The following is a 16,621-nucleotide window of genomic DNA, read 5'->3' as shown; positions in this document are numbered from 1 at the left end:
ATCCAATATCCCGTGTGCAGCTCGCGTTAATCGCGAGAGACGCCGTCGAATCTGCTTTCCATCAACTTCTAATCGTCCGGGCAACCTCGTGATGTCCATACACAGTAGTCCCTCCATTAAAGCTCCGTCACGCGCTCTAACCCCAAAGCTGCTTCTAAACTCGACTGATGCCCGTGTCTGTGTGTGTACACGTACGCGCGGTTTCGCAACGTTCGGAAATAGCCGAAAAGCAGGCGGCGCGTAAAAGCGGGATGTGACGTCCAGCCTCTCTGGCCTATTTTATTTTTCGAGAGTAAGCGCGCGCGCGCGAGAGAGAGAGAGAGAGAGACTCACCTAAATATAGTTCCGGCGCGCTGTCTCTGTCTCGCTGAATATAAGGCGAGAGCGAGGAAATATAAGCTGCTCTCTGCGCGGAAGAGCTTCTTTATAGTTTGATATAGGGGAAATGAATCTTATTTAGGTGAGATAGAGAGAAAACGACTTTTTCCGTTTTTCGATCGAATTGTCGCGGAGCTTTTGTTTTCATTGGCCTCGCGAGCTTACGCAAGATGTTTTCCAGAGGTGTTTACACGAGTCCGCGCGAATAATCCGCGCGATGTATTATTTTCGGAGAGAGAGAGAGAGAGAGAGAGAGAGAGAGAGAGAGAGAGAGAGAGAGAGAGAAAAACGAGCGGAGAGAGGCAAAATAATCGTTTTTCTTCGGAGGGGACTTACGCGCGCTGGGAAATTTATTGAACGGCTTCTCCGGCGTCGCCCGCGGTTTCGTTTTGATCTAGAGTTTACTCCCCCCGGTAAGCTTTTAACAAATTTTCACGAACTTCACCCGCGCGCCTCTCAAATTTTTCATATTTATTTTCGCAAACACCGCCTGGCTCGCGTTGAAATTTTAATTAAAGTCATATCTCGTTGCGCAAAGTGAAATTTTGCATCGTTACTTCCATTAGTAGAGAGGCAGAGGGCAAACACTGCAAAAAACTCGACGTTAGTATAACTGGTTACAGAGCTTTGCAACACACACAAAAACTGCGCCTCGAGCGATATTAGCCGCACAGAGAAAATCGACTGCACACACACACGAAACAAATCCTCTCACCCTCGACGTTTTCCTGCTCGGCGGAAAGCTTGAGGAACTCCCGCAGGTGTTTGGGCAGGTGCTTTGGGTCCTTGATTTCCTCGCCATCGACGAGGAACTTGGCGAGCTGCTGCTTGCAGGACTCTTCGGTGCCACTGCTGGCCGCTTCGGTTTCGCTCTCGTCGAGCTTGATGCCGTATTTGTTGAGGCGACTCTGAGCTTTTTCGATGAACTCCTGCTCGACTTTGTTGAGGTTCGAGAAGTCCCGGTTGCGTTTGGTGGTCGCCGGGCGCTTCTGAGGCAGGTCCGTATGCGAGCTGATCTTGATAACCTTGTGCTGCTTGCGCTCCTCGCGCTCCAAGACCTTGTGCACGTACTCGTCGTACATCTGCTTTCGGAAGACTTCACCGTTGGTGGGAATAGCCGCTATGGAGACGGGACGCTCGGGTTTGGGACGTTTTTTTGACTCGTTTTTGGCGTCGAGGGTAGGGTCGTTCAAGTCGCGTAGGAAGTTCTTGAGCTTGGACTCCTTGGGGGATGAGTCGTCGTTGAGGATGGTAGTCGTGGTGCTGCTGTGCTCCTCTTTATGCTCGATCGTCTCGGTCGAGGTCTCCGAGTAGAAGTCCTTCCTGTTCTTTACCTCTTTGGTCACTTCGCGAGATCCTTCCTTGTTGTCGTACTCGGAGTTGTCGCCGTCGACCTTCTTCGAGGACTCCTTCCACTGGTCCTTGTGCGTCGTGCAACCTTCATTTTCGCCCTTCAATTTTCCGTTGAGCTGGGCCTCCTTGTTAGGCCAGTCTAAAAAACTGGACTCGATGACGCTGTAGGGCCTCAGTTTGTTGACCCTTCGCCTGTGCTCGAGCTCCCTTTGGAACTCCTCGGCCGCCCTCTTCTCATCCTCCTCGGCAACGATCACATCCTTCAGCTGCTTCTCCAGCTTCTCGATGTACCTCAGCTGCTTCTCGTAGTACTCCTGCGGCAGCGAGTATCTCTTCCTCTTCTCCAGCTGTTCTCGCATTCCAGCTTGCAGCTGTTTCAGGTTCTCCATGACCTCCTCCGCGTTCACCTGCTTCGCCTCATCCGGAGTCTTGCTCTTAGCAAGTCCCTTGTCAAAAATACTCCTGGTATCGATGCAGTCCTTGTCGACGGTCACCTGTTTCTTGACTTTCGGTGGCACCTCGGGCTTGTCCTCGATGATAAGCGCCGGATTGACGTACCACGGCTCGATAACCGGTCTCCAGCTGTTGTTCAAGTCGCTGGTCATCGGACTCTTGGTGGGCGTCGCGTTTCTCGGCTGCTCCGGTGTCGCTATGAGCGCGCTGTTCACGTGCCGCCTCTTATCGGCAGACTGCTGGTGTCTGGTCTCTATAAATACGCCAGCGCTGCCGGCGTTATCAGTAGGCGGCGCGCGTCTAGCCAGACTCAACCAATCGCTGAGTCGAGTCGCGCGCAATCGCTCCTCGTGAGTGTTGGATGAGGATGACTTTTCCCGCGGGTTATTGGGTATTGGATTCTCTTTGATGATGCTTAACAAGCGATTAGACGAGGTGGTAGGCTCGAGGGGGCTGACGTCGACGAAGTACTTGGGGGGTGAGATCGACTGGCTGTGGTCGTGGTGGTAACTGCGGCGGTTGATGAACTTTTTGTGAAGATCCAGGAGGTTGTCAGCCGAGGTACGGACTATTGTCTCCTGCTGTGCCGGGGAGAAGCAGACCAGGAGCTTTGGGTTCTCCTTTGTCGGGACGCCGGTCCAATTTTTCGTCTTCTGTTGCGTCATTTCCTCGATTTCCACCTTTTTAGTCGTCTCCGTCCTTCTTTTGACCTCAATCGTTCTCGTATCAGCATGACGCTTGACGTCGCCGTTGGCAGTCCTGCCCTTCATCGAATCCTGTAAGTTATTCAAGCTCCTGAATATATTAAACTTGGGCAGGGCTATCTCGCTGATGATCTGATCGCCGCACGGCATCGACAGAATTTTCCTGATGCACAGGTCCTTCAGCGAATCCGGCGGTGACTCGTCGCTGAACTTGGCTGCGCCGTCGCCAAGATTGGCGCTGCCGAGGGGCACATAGTACAGATGATCGTCGTTTGGCTGCGTTCCAGACTCCTCTGCCGGCGACGCATCAGTCGGCGAGGATCGTTGCTCTGGATTGTACTTGGCGGTACTGAGGGACGCCGCACTGCTCGACGAGTCCTGGCGCTGATGGTTGACGTTATCCTGGAAATCGGTTGGGCTGACTGCGTTGCAGGAGAAGATCGGCTGAGGTATGCTCTCGCGAGCCGCCTTCTCCGGTGTCTGGACGAGCTTTGATGGAGTGGTGAGCTCGTCCACTTGAGCGAGCTCTCGAGAGTGGCTGAACTCGGGGAATTTTTCGTGACGCGCATCTATTTCAAGGCTCCGCTCGGCAATGCCAATTTTATTATCGGCTCGCTGCTGTTCCTCGTATAAGTCGTTGCATAAGTCAGCGTAGCTGTCGCTCGTGGTCGTCGAGGCGCTGCTGAGGCTCGGAGTCGGCGCCATCAGGTCGTCGATTATGTTGCGGATGTTCGCCGGGAGCTTTTCAAGGTCGTAGCCGGTGAGGAGGCTCTGCACGTCTTGGCGAGTGCTCTCGTGGTTCGAGAGGACCGACAGAAGGGACTTGACGAACTCGACGATCTCCACCTGCTCTTCGAAGTCGAAGGCGTTGAGAGCGCGTTGGTGGTAGACGGCGAACTTGGGAGTTTGGTAGGGGTGGAGGGGGAAGTCCGGAGGGTAGTGCGTGTCCTGGAGGAGGAAGACGTTGCGACGGCGGACGGGAGGAGGCGGTGGTATCTTCTCGATGTAGATGATGTTCTCGCAGAGAGGGATGTCTGGGGGTTGGCGCAAGCTCGTGGATCTTTTCGGTGGCTGGGGAGCTTGCGAGTCGAGGGTCTCCAGCTGTATCGGTATCGTCCGTTCTTCGCACTTTTTCTCCGGTTCATCAGGTATACTTTCATTTTCTATTTTTATAGGTATCACTCGCTCTTGAATCCTTCTCTCGTCTGCAGATGGCTTGTTACTCTCTACTTGACTCTTTCTCTTCGGTTCAGCGGATGCTTGCGTATCGTTATCTCTTGTCGCCGCTGAGCTTGCACCTGCTATTTGAATGGGGATTATGCGTTCCTCGCTTTTTCTCTTCGATTCGTCAGCGACTCGATTCTTATCTATCGATACGGTTTTCGTTATGGCTTCATCGATTTTAACAGGCATTACGCGCTCTTCGCTGCGCCTCGCCGATGATTTAGCGTCACCGGCACACTTTGAACTATTTATAGCCTCTTCGATTTTCTCCTCGATTTCGGTGATAGTCTCGGTTATCTCTTCTCTCTCCACGGAGATAACCTTCTCCGCAACGATATCCACGTCGAAGAATTTACCTCCTCTCTTACCTTCGATTTTATTTTCATTATTCGCATCGGGAGCACCGCCGCTCGGCGGAATTTCTCCCGATATTTTTTCTTCGTTATTTTCGTCGTTGCGATCATCGTTCGTTGTTTTCGTTATTGTGTCGTTGTTTATGTCGGGCTCTTGCACAGCATGTATTATAACATCTTCTAAATCCACTTCATTATTACTTTCGTTATTTTTAACTTTGCTCGCGTCCTTCTTCGCGGTGCTTTCTGGCTCATCGCTTGCTCGAGTTTCGCGCTTTTCTTCAATTCCACGCGAGGCTTCTGCCATTGCTACTGCACTTTCGCTCGAAGCATCGACGAGCTGCGTCGCATTATTTACATTCGCCTCTTGGCAAGCTTTATCGTCCGATTTAGGAACCGAGACGGTTGGCCTGCTTTCTCGACTAGATTTTTCCTCCGCGACTTTTTCTTCCCTTCTGCTCTCGCACTTGCTCTCCTCGACTTGATTGCTCGATTGCTTCTTCGAGTATCTGACCTCGTTTATCACACTCTCCTTCAGACTCTTCACGAGATTCATGAACGTTTCCACGTTTTCGCACTGAGCGAACGTGTTCTCGATTTTGCTCTCTGGCTTATTCGGCGAAGCATCTACGCTAATATTATCACAGCCTTCGTTGCACTTGTTTTCACCGACACTTTCATCTTTGGTCTCCCCGTCACCTTGGCTCTGCTCGGGTTTCTCCATTTCCACGAGCGGCTCTCTATGCTCTTCCCTCAGTGGCACATCCCTTCGCTCCCTTCGGAACTTACCGATCTCCTCGTTGATAAAGTCCCGAATGTGTCGCTTGTCGTCGTTGACGACTTGCTCGTCGCACTTGCTGCTCTCGGCTTCTTCTTGTATAATGTCGAGGCACCTGTTCGACTCCTGACTCATCTGCGACTGATACGCGCCAAGTGTCGCCGCCGCCGTCTTCGTCGCCGTCGTCGGCGCAGTTGCGCGATGTTTCCGCGCAGTTTTGCTCGGCGCGCGTACGTCACACCCGCCGCAATTCGACTCGGGCAACTTGCCGCTGCAGCAGCTCGTCGATGAGTCGCCTGGCGAATTTGGGAGCTTTAGGCCTTCGATGAAGTTGCGCAGCTTTTTCTCCATTTCCCAGGACATGCTGTCCTCGGGTTCTTCGTCGACGCTGCGCTCGATGTCCGATTCCGCCTCAACGATGATGCCCTGCTGTTGCGGTTTCTGGACAGCCGGGCTGTCGAACTCGACGTCGCTGTCGGTCATCTCCTGGATCTCCAGGAAGTCGAAGCGTTTCATGGGGATAGCCAGAGCCATGCAGGTCTTCGCACCGGGTAGATTCTCCACTTTCGACGCCAGCTCTTTGGGCAGAGGCTCGACCGGTTCGGCGGGCTCGGAGATCGTCACCGTGGAGGACGGATTTTCGGTGGGCGACAGTTTCTCCTTGTTAGCGAAGCTCGACTCGACTATCCCGACTCCGGGTATGTGATCCAATTGCGCCTCTAGCGGTACCGCGTTTCGGATGGTCGTTATCTCGCAGATCTGCGTGTCGGTGTTCAGGACCTTCTTCTCGATCTTGTTACGCCGCATCAGTCTGCCCCTGGCGGTCGACATGTTCTCGAGGTACGGCAATTCTTCTGGACACATGCGCTCGGTCGTGATCGTCAGTGTGGCGCCGTCGATCTTCGTCCCCTGCTCTCCCTTTGCTGCCGATTTTTCATCTTTCTCTACTGGTACTTCTCTCAGCTCGTCATTGGCTGCCGGTACCGATTCCTCCTCGACGACCTCCGGGAGTTCCTCGGCGGCATCGTCGTCGGGAGGCGGTGTGGAGGAGCGCTGGAACCGCTTGCGTTGACGGTTGCGCCGATTTCTACGGCTGCGCGAGCCACAAGGCATCCTTATCCCCAGGCAGCTCGGAGTCTCGCTGTCGGTCGCGTAGCCCAGGTGATGCGAATTCTTTGGAAATTCTTATGAAAGTAACGTCGGATTGAATGCTCGGGATTCTACACTCGACTTTTTCGTCCGTAACTGAGGATTTTGTCGGAAATTTTTCAGAGCACACACTAAATTCTATCTATCGAGATAAAAATATAACGTTCTCTATTGCGTCTATTAATGTGAAACTCATTTCACGCTCGATTTAATCTAAGGTTCATCACACATGAAAAGCACCTCACAGCTGTACTCCCTCCCCCGAAAAAAAAAACAATCCTCAACCGAGAACGGGAAACAAGCAGAAAAAGAAGAAGCAAACAACTAGTCGATGTTCGCCGCAAGTCGTCTTGAGTTTTCCTTTGAGACAGAAGCTCGCGCACGGGATCAAAGTCGACGGGGAGTATAGAGCTTTTGATACGCGATGAGCGATGTTTGCCGACTTCTAACGGAATTGCTTTCCTCCTCTGCGCGTAATCTGCCGGCCCTGCACGGATTTCATTATATCCCGATATAAAGAGGAGGAGGCGGCTGCACGAGAAAAGTCCATCTCGAGTGCACGCACCTTAAAATAACCCGTCGGCTCTCATCCTTCACCGATCCGCGCTTGTACGTCTTTGTGAACGAAGCCGCGAGTGTGTATACTCGGAAGCACATGAGAAACGTATAGACTGTGATTAAAGCGGTTGTATACAGTGGTTGCATGCGTCTCTGGGTTTACATGCGCTTGGGGGGATTTGGCGTCTTTTTTTTGTTTCTACGAAAGCTACTTTGGCGATTGGAAAAGTCGGGGAAATACTTACTCTTGTCGCTGTCTACTTCCTGCGGCTGCTGCTGCTGTTGGCTCTCGGAATTGGTCTTTAGATTGCCGTTTTGATTCTCGTAGCTCGATTCGTTTTTCGTGTCATCTGGAAGCAGAGCAGTTACGTGGAGCGTTATTTAGGAATCGAATAATTTCCCAGTCGCTTCGCGCAGCGTATAACGCGTCGAGCATAGCGCAGTCGCATACGGCGTAACTCCGTCCGATTCCATTCGTACACGCGCTTGGCATCTGCTTCCGTTATCAATCAATCCCATTTACAACTTCCCGTCGGCCCGGTATGCTCCGATCCCAAAACGAAAAACCGGCTCTCCTGCATGAAATCCGTCTACGATAGCATCTCGTAAAATAAAAAAAAAAAATATAGTCAACCCGGCGCACTTACGTCCCGATGTAGCAATCGCTTATACGCGTGCCAAAAGAGCCTTTGGCGGGAAAGCTCCGCTGCCAGATAGAGAGACGCGTCGTTCGAATCGCACTGGCGCGATCATAGTTTTCCGAAGCCGCAGCGGCGGCAGTAGTCCCCACCGCGTGTGCAACAGGAGCGTCATGTGCGTGCGCGTATGCGCTCTTTTTTTCGAGTCGTGGAGGGGAAGTGTTCGAAAAAAAGGAATGGTGGGGCGTATACATTGTGAAGGTTGCATGCATTAACGCACACGTGAGTCCGTTAAGTACGTATCGATTGTACGTGTAGGTGAGCTTTTTTGTTTTGGACGAGTGAGAGATAGTGGAGGGATCTCTGGTGTGGAGACGCTGACTGCAGCGCTGATCCGCGTGAAAGCTCAGGTGTGAAGTGCGGGTGACGCTTCAATGTGGAGGTGTTTTGCATATGGGAGTTTTTCGCAGTGAATATTAACGACGCGTACCCCTATACTCGATTCACCGAATCTTCGCACCTTCCAAACGCTCCTCTTGGCACTTCACAGAGAAAAAAAAATGACGAAAACTCGTTGAAAAAAAAATGAAAGAGAAAAATAAAGAATAGAAGCACCTCTTTTCGCACTCTACATCCACAGGCACGAAGAGAGCGCTGAAACAATAGTCGTGTCGATACACACGCTTCGCGATCGCTCTCCCGCAGAGTTCGCACTCACACTGGCTCTCTATACGCGTCTCTCTACTCGGACTCTTCTCCGCGCGCATACAGCTCTCTCTCTCTCTCTCTCTCTCTCTCTCTCTCTCTCTCTCTCTCTCTCTCTCTCTCTCGTTCTCATACGGCAAAATGCACGCGTGTGTCTGTGTCTGTCCCCTCGGTGCGCGACTTCCGAGAGCGAGAGAGATGGACTTCCTTCCGAGGCTCGCACACAATGCCACCGCCGCCGCCACCGCCGCTGCTCTAACCCCACCCATTTGGATGTACGCCCAGGTGTGTTTGTGTGTGTGTGCAAGAGTGATATAGAGAACACACCTCTTTTGTATTATGTCACCGCGCGCGGGAGCCTAGGCTATTTACGATTGAATAATTAAATCGCTGTTAAGGCGGTCGATTGCGGCGGAGGTATCGCTGCGCGAGAGCTTTTATGCGGGTGTGAGTGGTGGGGACGGTCGATGGGAAAAATTGAAATGGGATATAGGCTGGTCTCTCTGTGGGAGAATTTTTAAGTGATTCCTTCGACAGATTGTATTCACCGCTGGAGATCGTGATTTAGATCCGAAGCGTCGCGTGTAAAAATTGATTTTTATAATCGAATTGTTACGTTAGATTAGGCGTAGAACGATTTAGTATACGTACTCGCGCACAGTCAATTAGAAAATTGAACCGGTGTATGTACGGCGAGACGACGCACTTAAAACTCGTCCCTCTAATTTACCAATTGCCTTAATAATCCATTACCAAACGCTTCTCGTCAAAACAGCGGCATTCGAGGGGAGGGGGGGGGGGTTGAGCGCCGACTTCCCCTAATTAGGTTGCGCCTCTAGAGGGTGCAGTGCGATGCGCGCTTTCTGAGAAAAAAAAACAACGCCAGCTGGGTCGTATATATGTATATATCGATTTAACCGAGTTACGCGGGGAAAGGAAGTCACTCCGGATCACATTAGCGTTATTGCCGTCGTTGCACCGATTCGAGTTTCGCGCAGAGGAAGGAGAATTCTTCTCGTCTCGTGATTGCGCTCTCGGCTTCCTTTTTTTATCAATTAAACGCCAGCCGAGTGATTTGCGATGTTGTCGTGCGAGACAATGGGAAGTCTCGAGAGGCGCGTGATTGGGTTCGTCTTTTCGAGTTGATCGGATTGAGTCTATTAAAATTAATCGCAGGAAGTGTCGCGAACTTTTTAAATGTAGGTCGAGCTAACAAAATCAGAGTATTTTACGGAGAGAAAAATCTAACGGGCAGGCTTCCGGCCGACAATGCATATCATTATATTCCCATATAAACGGCAAATCTGACGCAATCGATTATCCAATCGAGATCGCGCGCGACATAGCAATACTCATCGTTGAAATCAGCCGACAATACTCTGAACGAACGATAAAAAAAAGCAGCAGCGGTGGCACAGCAGCGAAGCCTCAGAAGAGAACCACGGAAATGTGGGCTTGGCCCAGCCGGCCCATGACACCGCGCCCATACATAGAGAGAGAGAGAGAGAGAGAGAGAGAGAGAGAGAGAGAGAGAGAGAGAGAGAGAGAGAGAGAGAGAGAGAGAGAGTCGCATACACACACTGCACGCGTTTCTAGGCCGATGCATGTAGGTGCAGTAAGCGCGCGTTTGGAGGAGGAGGGAGCTGCCGTAGGGCTGCGTCGGAATGTCCTCCGAAACGGAGCAGAGGGTTCGATGCACCGAGCGACACGTGATGTGTCCTCTCTGTAACTTGTAACGGAGATCTACGTTCGAGCGATGTTCGTCGCTCGATCTGGAATGGCCGATTAATGCTTCGGCCAAGGATTGATGGACGCTTGTTGAAAGTTTCGTTTAAACAGCGCGCTATACTCGATGGAAAATAGCAACATAAAGCGCGAGCGCGGAATAACAGACGGTTTCTCGTCTCTGGCATACTGTGTATAGAGGTGTGCATCAGTGCAACGTTATGCTCGCCTGGAAATCGATGCTATCTGTCGGACGCGGCCCATTGCGTTCGCGCACGGCAGACGACGCGCAGTTATTGTATATCGTCCCGACGCTGATGTTTGCGCACTGTTATAGAGGCGCGTGTTCGTTTATCTTCGATGACGGGATGTTCCGTGTGGAAAAATCGCCCTCGATACACACTATTACACGAATTTGTTACGAAAATCCAACCCTCTCCGCTGAGTCACTCTCAGCTCGCGATCAGCCGTGTAATACACACTCTCGGCGTCGAAAGTGAGAGCGAAATATATAAGCAGCCAACAGTTGGCCGCGAGTATAGTCGATAAAGGAACAATTTCCGGCTGCTCGCGCGCGACAGAGTTGTCGGAGGGGCCTCGTTATTTCCGGGACGGTATTACTCTCTGTGAGAGGATGCCGGGCGCGTCGAATCATTCGATTTTAAGCGGCGTGGCCTTTCACGCGTTACGCGCGAATTAGAAACTTTTGCTTTGTGTGCGACGAGGGATTTTTCGGAAATTGGGACGGATTCTATCGCTCGAGCTGCGGAGAGAGCTGAGTCTGATTAGTTTTCCGGATACGGACATTGTTCCGCGGGCTACGCGAGAGATGATTGGCTTTTCGGCTTTGTGACGGGGGATTCGCTTTTTATGACGCGTGAGATTTCATTTTTCTTGAGAGCTCCGTGGTTGAAATTCGCCGGCAGCGTGTAAGCTTGTTAGTTTATGATTGAACTGTTAATATAACACATGATTGGATAATAAATGTGGAAACGATGTTCGTGAAGTATTTATCGTTTATTTTCAATCAGAGTAATTGCACATTGTGACGGGAATACAGTTTCGCCCAAGGTACGCGCGTGTTAAGTAAATCTGAATAATAAACTGCTGAAGTAATCTATATTAACAGTAAAATCATAAACTAACTCTACTCTACGAACAAGTACGTAACACACAATTCGAATGTCAAAAAAATCCATCTCATTCGAATCGAGCCCTTTCTACAAGCTCATCTTGCCGAAGTTGCGAAACACGAGTTCCCTCTTCCTACCGATCGTCTCCTGCTCCTCGTCCTGCGCGGATATCTTCAACACGAGCGCTTTGTCTTCGACGGTCTTGTCCTTCAAGAAAGTCGTCCTCTTCTCCACGTAGAAGTCCTCGACTTTGGCGCTGGGATCGACGCTCAGCTTGATCTCCGTTTCCTGCTCCACCCTTCCGTCGTCGGTAAGGCTGAGTTTCCCCTCGCCCGTCACGTTCACGCGCAGCTCCTTCTCCGCCTGGTCGACCTTGAAGCGCACCTTCTTGTCGTCGTTGCGGCTTTTCTTCAGGATGACCGATCCCGGATCTCTGCCGTTCAGCAGATCGATCATCGTCTGCTCGATGCGGAGGCGCTCGCGAAGAAAGTCCTCCAGCAGGGTCTTCCTGGCGAATTTGCCGATCGGCACCGCTGCCCCAGAGTCTCTCTCGACGTAGCTGTTCTTTCGATAGATGGCGGAGTCGGTTCTCGAGGGTGTGGGGGAGGCCGGTGCCTCGAGAGCCACGGTGTTCATCCTCTTGAAGTCCAGGGTGTTGAGCTTGTTCTTGAAGTTCTGGTGGCTCTCCAGACTGTCGTCCCCGCCGCTGAAGCTCGCCGGTGGATCGATAACGTACTCCTCCTGGTACAGACAGTTCTTCCCCTCCGGCGAGCCGGCTCTCTCCTCGTACATCCGGATCAGCCTCTGAGTCCGCGTGGGCGGTCGATGACGTGCCCGGCGACGTCCTGCCGGGGCTGGATCCGACACGAGTACTCGGACGGTCTTCATCCTCGGTGATGAACGACGTTGTTGCTGCTGCTGTACCACTATTTTCGGCTGTGGCTGTCGTCGCCGGGGCCACGAGGTCAGGGCACTCAGCAGAGCCGGAAATCGATTTTTGCGAGGCGAAGGGCTGGATTTTGACTTGGGTTTCTGGGGGTGTACTTTCGGCACTGGCCGCTTCGTCACTACCAGGGGGTTGGTTATTTCCTGGACGGTCGGCTGCTGCGGGGCCGGCTCGATCGACAAGCAGCGAGAGCAGGTGAGAAACTTCATCTTCGTTATTTCCTCGTCGTCTACTCAATGGTACACACAAAGACACACTGCGTGACACGATGTTCAGTCGTTTACATCGAAGCAAGCGACGAAATCGAGTCCGTTCTATAATAACTCCTGCATCACGTCCGCAACATACAGGCACTCTATACCGATCACGTAACCGATGTCTCTAACGATTCTCCAATAGGAATCGCAAAACAATGCAAAAAAGCGTCAATCGAGCTTGAAGCGATATCCCACACCTCCTTCCTCCGCACCAACAACAACAACTACATCGTCCGCGCGGAGGACACTCGTCCCCGTCGCCTCGAAGGTGTCGCGTCGAGAACTGATCGCCTCGGAAGGAAAGAGAGCTCGCGAGAGCGCCTTCTCTCACTCCCTCTCTCTCTCTCTCTCTCACACTCTCTACAGCCCGCAAGAGAAGGGAAAGCGAGGGCTTTTTAAGTGGCTAGGGTGCGCCTTCCGCAGTCATGCGAGGAGAGCAATAAGACGTTCGCGGCGCGGCTCTCTTTCTGTGTGCGCATATAATGTACGTGCACGTGGGCAGGTGCACGTGTGTGTGAGAAAGAGGGAGGAGCTTCGCGCACGGTTTCTTCTTCAACGGCTGCTCGAGTTCTTTTGTTTTTGTTTGTTATAGTGTTGAGAGTTCTTGAACGGGTGACATTGCGCGGATCGTTAATAGGCCGGCTATTACAAGGCTCGACGCTCCTATTTTGGGGGAAAACGAGCGATCGAGGAAGCGAGTCGTTGCTTGATTTATATTGGGAGGAAGGACGTTTATAAGAGTCTTGAGTGGGTGTGGGCAGTGAACAGAGGCTCGATGACAATGGACTCCGTGCGAGTGTGGGTATTATACACGAGAAAGAAGTTCGAGACGATTAAAAGAGTACGTTCGGCTAATGTCGGCACAATGGGTTAACGATGCGTAGTTTACGTTCGTTTAGACGGATCAATTGAGCCCGGATAAGCTCAATTGAATTAGCTACAGCTTTCCGTGTATGTGTCTTGTTTATTTAACCGGACGACCTCGAAATCTCGATCTTTGCTGAAAGATCAATCATACACCCGACACCTGTGCCGCATATCCTCCCCTTATATAAAAAGAAACAACCACGCGCACCTTTTTCAGCTCTCGTCCGTTATTGCATCCGCATTATTTCGCCGGCTGATGCGCGGGGAGCCAGCGCAGCGTGACGAGAAAGAAGGGAAGAAAATTGTATAGGCTGGGATCGTCTCCGCCGTTATGTACTTTGTATTTCCTGGATCGGTAATCACTCGCTCGCGCTGTCTCAAGCCGAAGAGAGAGAGAGAGAGAGAGAGAGAGAGAGAGAGAAAAAACGACGTGCGGCATCCGCGACGCTAACCTAAATATTCCATTAGCGGGATTGGATGCGGATTCGGACTTTTGTGCTTCTTTTTTTTACACCGCGGGATATTAACGACCGGGGATTCCAAGGATGGCTTCTTTTAAAGATCGAGAAATCGAGGAGAGATTGTTTGGAATTGGATTATCGTTAAATTCGTCGATGCGCAGCGTTACTCGTACTCGAGACCTTCCGCTCAATTGAGACGCAATTAGGAGAGGGGAAGAGAACAAAGATCGATTTTTTAAGGAGTTTTTGTTCTCACACGGGCGCGTTGGTCTTTACGAGTCGCTTACGTAAACAACAATGCCGAATGTCGAACAATAGTCGCGCATTTGTACACCAAGACGAGTGTAGGAAATTAATGTATAAGAAGTAATTTCAACCCGAGACGAGTTTTCTGCTTAACACGGTATAGCGCCGAGCGAAAAAACGAGTATTTCCAATCAATTGCCGTGCAAATAAAACTTTTCCCCGGACTCCATCCGAGAAGTTCCGAGTCGGCGCTGCAGCGGAGTAATTTATGCGACGAAATTCGATTACCGGGAATTAGGTTTTCGCGCGCGCAGCAGCGACTGTTGGAAATGAAAATCGTCGCGGCGAAATGTACGACTATTGCATAGTTTATCAGAGTAGGACTATAGAGCTTAGGACTCACCGGTTCCGTTTTTCTTGGTCTCGGTTATTATCTGCGTGTTCGTTGTCGTCGTTTTTGTGGTCGTTTCTGGAGGCACAAAGAAAGCGTTGATGTTAATTAAGATTCATTCGCGCTTACTTTGCTTATACTGTATTATACGCTTACTTTTGATGGTCTCGATCGAAGTGTTCTCCTGAAGGCTGCTCTTGTAGATTCTCCTCTTGGGCGAGCCGTTCTCTCTGAAAAACGATGTTTATTTATTCATCCTTCCTTTCGGAATAACTGGACTACGACCGCGCGATTAAAAGTCCATTCCGATGAAAAACCTCGCCGCGAGTTACAAATTACACCTAGCTTCCGGCCCTCGCGCTTTAGTAACGCTCACTTAGACACGTCATTCGATTAGCTCTCTGCTCCAGCAACGTAAAAACCCGATATCTCTCCCAGCGCGCAAGAAAAACCGAGTTCACCGCTGTATAAATAAAATTTAAAAAAAAAAAATAGCATCAGCCAGCGGCATCGTTTTGTCACGCACGCACGGAGCCGGTGAACCGTCGCCGCTGCTGCTACGGACAATTGATCCGGTCCGCCGGAAAATCGTCCGTCCGTGTGTATGGGTGTGTGCTGCTGCTGCTGCTGCGTTTGTTTGTTGTGCCCCGCAGGTTCGGCGCACCCTATCTCACGTGACGTCAGGTCGATCCCGCTCTCCATTGGACGGCGTATTTCCGTTTTTAACGACGTAATCCGCACGAGCTACGATGCTACCTACTGCTTGGGAGTTTGCGATATGAGATTTTTTTTTCTATTTTCGGACGAGCTGGGGTTTTAATTTATATACTCGTGTGTGTATGTGTGTTCAAGCTCGGATTTCGCAGTTAAATTGCGAGGCTAAATTGCAGATATGTCAATATTGATTGTCGTATCAAAATAGCAGCGGGAGAGATCGTACATCATTCGGAGTATCTTCATTATAATTGTGGTTTATATAGCAGCTGTGACTAGATAGCTGCGGTGATAGCTTATTATTCAGTCTAATAATCGCCGAAACGTCATTCACCACTCCGCATTAACGTATTGACAGATACCCGCTGTATCAGCTTATTATAGCTTTCGAAGGGCCGCGAGTGTACATTGGGATGAAAGTTGCCGATAAAAAAGAAACGATCAATCTGTAGCTTCCGGTGAATATTGGCTTGTTTATTAATGCACACCAGTGGCGTGAATTGTAAAATTGAGATATCGATTTTCGGACTGATTAATTGCTCAAAATTAGAATTTTGAATCCCTTCCCCCAACACACAATCATCCTAATCGCCATTACGAAGCAAAATAAAAATTCGAAAAAGTCACTCACTGATTCAGTCCCAGTTTGAGGTGATCGCCGGCGTTGCGCAAAAGGGCGTGAGCTTCGGCGTTAGTCAGTTCCCTCGTGCTCCTGCCGTTGATGCTGCTAATCAGGTCACCCTCCCTGACTCCCTGCTGAGCTGCTTTGCTTCCTGGATTCACCTAAAAATACATCGAAACGCTCATTATACTTCTGTTGCATAACACGGTGTTACGAGTCGCTCGTTGCCCAAGGCCTTGATGTCCGATGGAGATGAAAATTTACCCGATTTCTAGATCGCTATACCGTTCTATACGCGAAAACTGTTACAGATTTAATGAGATATGATTTATTCAGTGTTTATGAGAGACAGAGGGTGTCGCGGTGCTGGAGGACATTTGAATACCGCATTGTGGGAGCTATAATTCATTCGTGATGTGCGGTTCTGCTGGAACATTTGTATGTACGAATGTATAACACATGCAGCTTTGTTATGCCATCCGCGTATAATGATGATGTTTTTCATCGGAACTGTGGCTCTATACGCTTCAAAACCCACGAAGCTATGATTTATACGAGCGATTTTTCGTCATCTGATTCGAAAATACCGCCAGAAATCTAAAAACTAAAAAAAAAAGGAAAAAACAACGTTATTACATCTCTCTCGCCGCTCGTTAAATGGGCCGCGCAACTGCGTCGCCGCAAATGAAACGACTGATTATCGAATAACGAGAGCCCAGCTCGTAAAATCACAATGGCCAGGTGTAGAGTGACGACGACGGCTGCGCCCCGCCCAGATGACTGCTCGACCGCGTGCAGCTGCGCTAGGCGGGTTGCCGTTGCGTCAGGCGTTTCTACACGAGCTGCAGCGACTCATTCTCCTCATTAGCTCCTCTTTTTTCCTCTCGGCAATTAACGCCGCAACCACCGCCTGCACCGAGTGTAATTCACGAGCGTTTTGCGTTCAATACCTGCACCGCGGAGAAC

General features: G+C 50.7%; 1 protein-coding gene across 2 annotated transcripts in view; it reads right to left on the bottom strand.

Annotated features, from left to right (window-relative positions):
• LOC100121771 overlaps window positions 1-12,654 on the bottom strand; it is a 53,588-nt gene extending 40,934 nt beyond the window's left edge. The window contains exons 1-3 of one of the 2 annotated variants that reach the window (XM_031924747.2): window positions 11,289-12,654; window positions 7,196-7,300; window positions 1,094-6,427 (exon numbers count right to left, since the gene is read on the bottom strand). In XM_031924747.2, coding sequence (XP_031780607.1) covers window positions 1,094-6,427; window positions 7,196-7,300; window positions 11,289-12,306 — 6,457 coding nt within the window. In that variant the 5' untranslated portion in view covers window positions 12,307-12,654. The remainder of the gene's footprint in view (window positions 1-1,093; window positions 6,428-7,195; window positions 7,301-11,288) is intronic. The other variant, XM_031924738.2, reaches the window with a different exon arrangement.
• Window positions 12,655-16,621: the final 3,967 nt, after the last annotated feature.

Source organism: Nasonia vitripennis, chromosome 2, assembly GCF_009193385.2.
Source record: "Nasonia vitripennis strain AsymCx chromosome 2, Nvit_psr_1.1, whole genome shotgun sequence".
Lineage (NCBI taxonomy): Eukaryota > Metazoa > Arthropoda > Insecta > Hymenoptera > Pteromalidae > Nasonia > Nasonia vitripennis.
The sequence above is the reverse complement of the archived record's forward strand: the minus strand, read 5'-3'. Positions and strand labels throughout refer to the sequence as shown.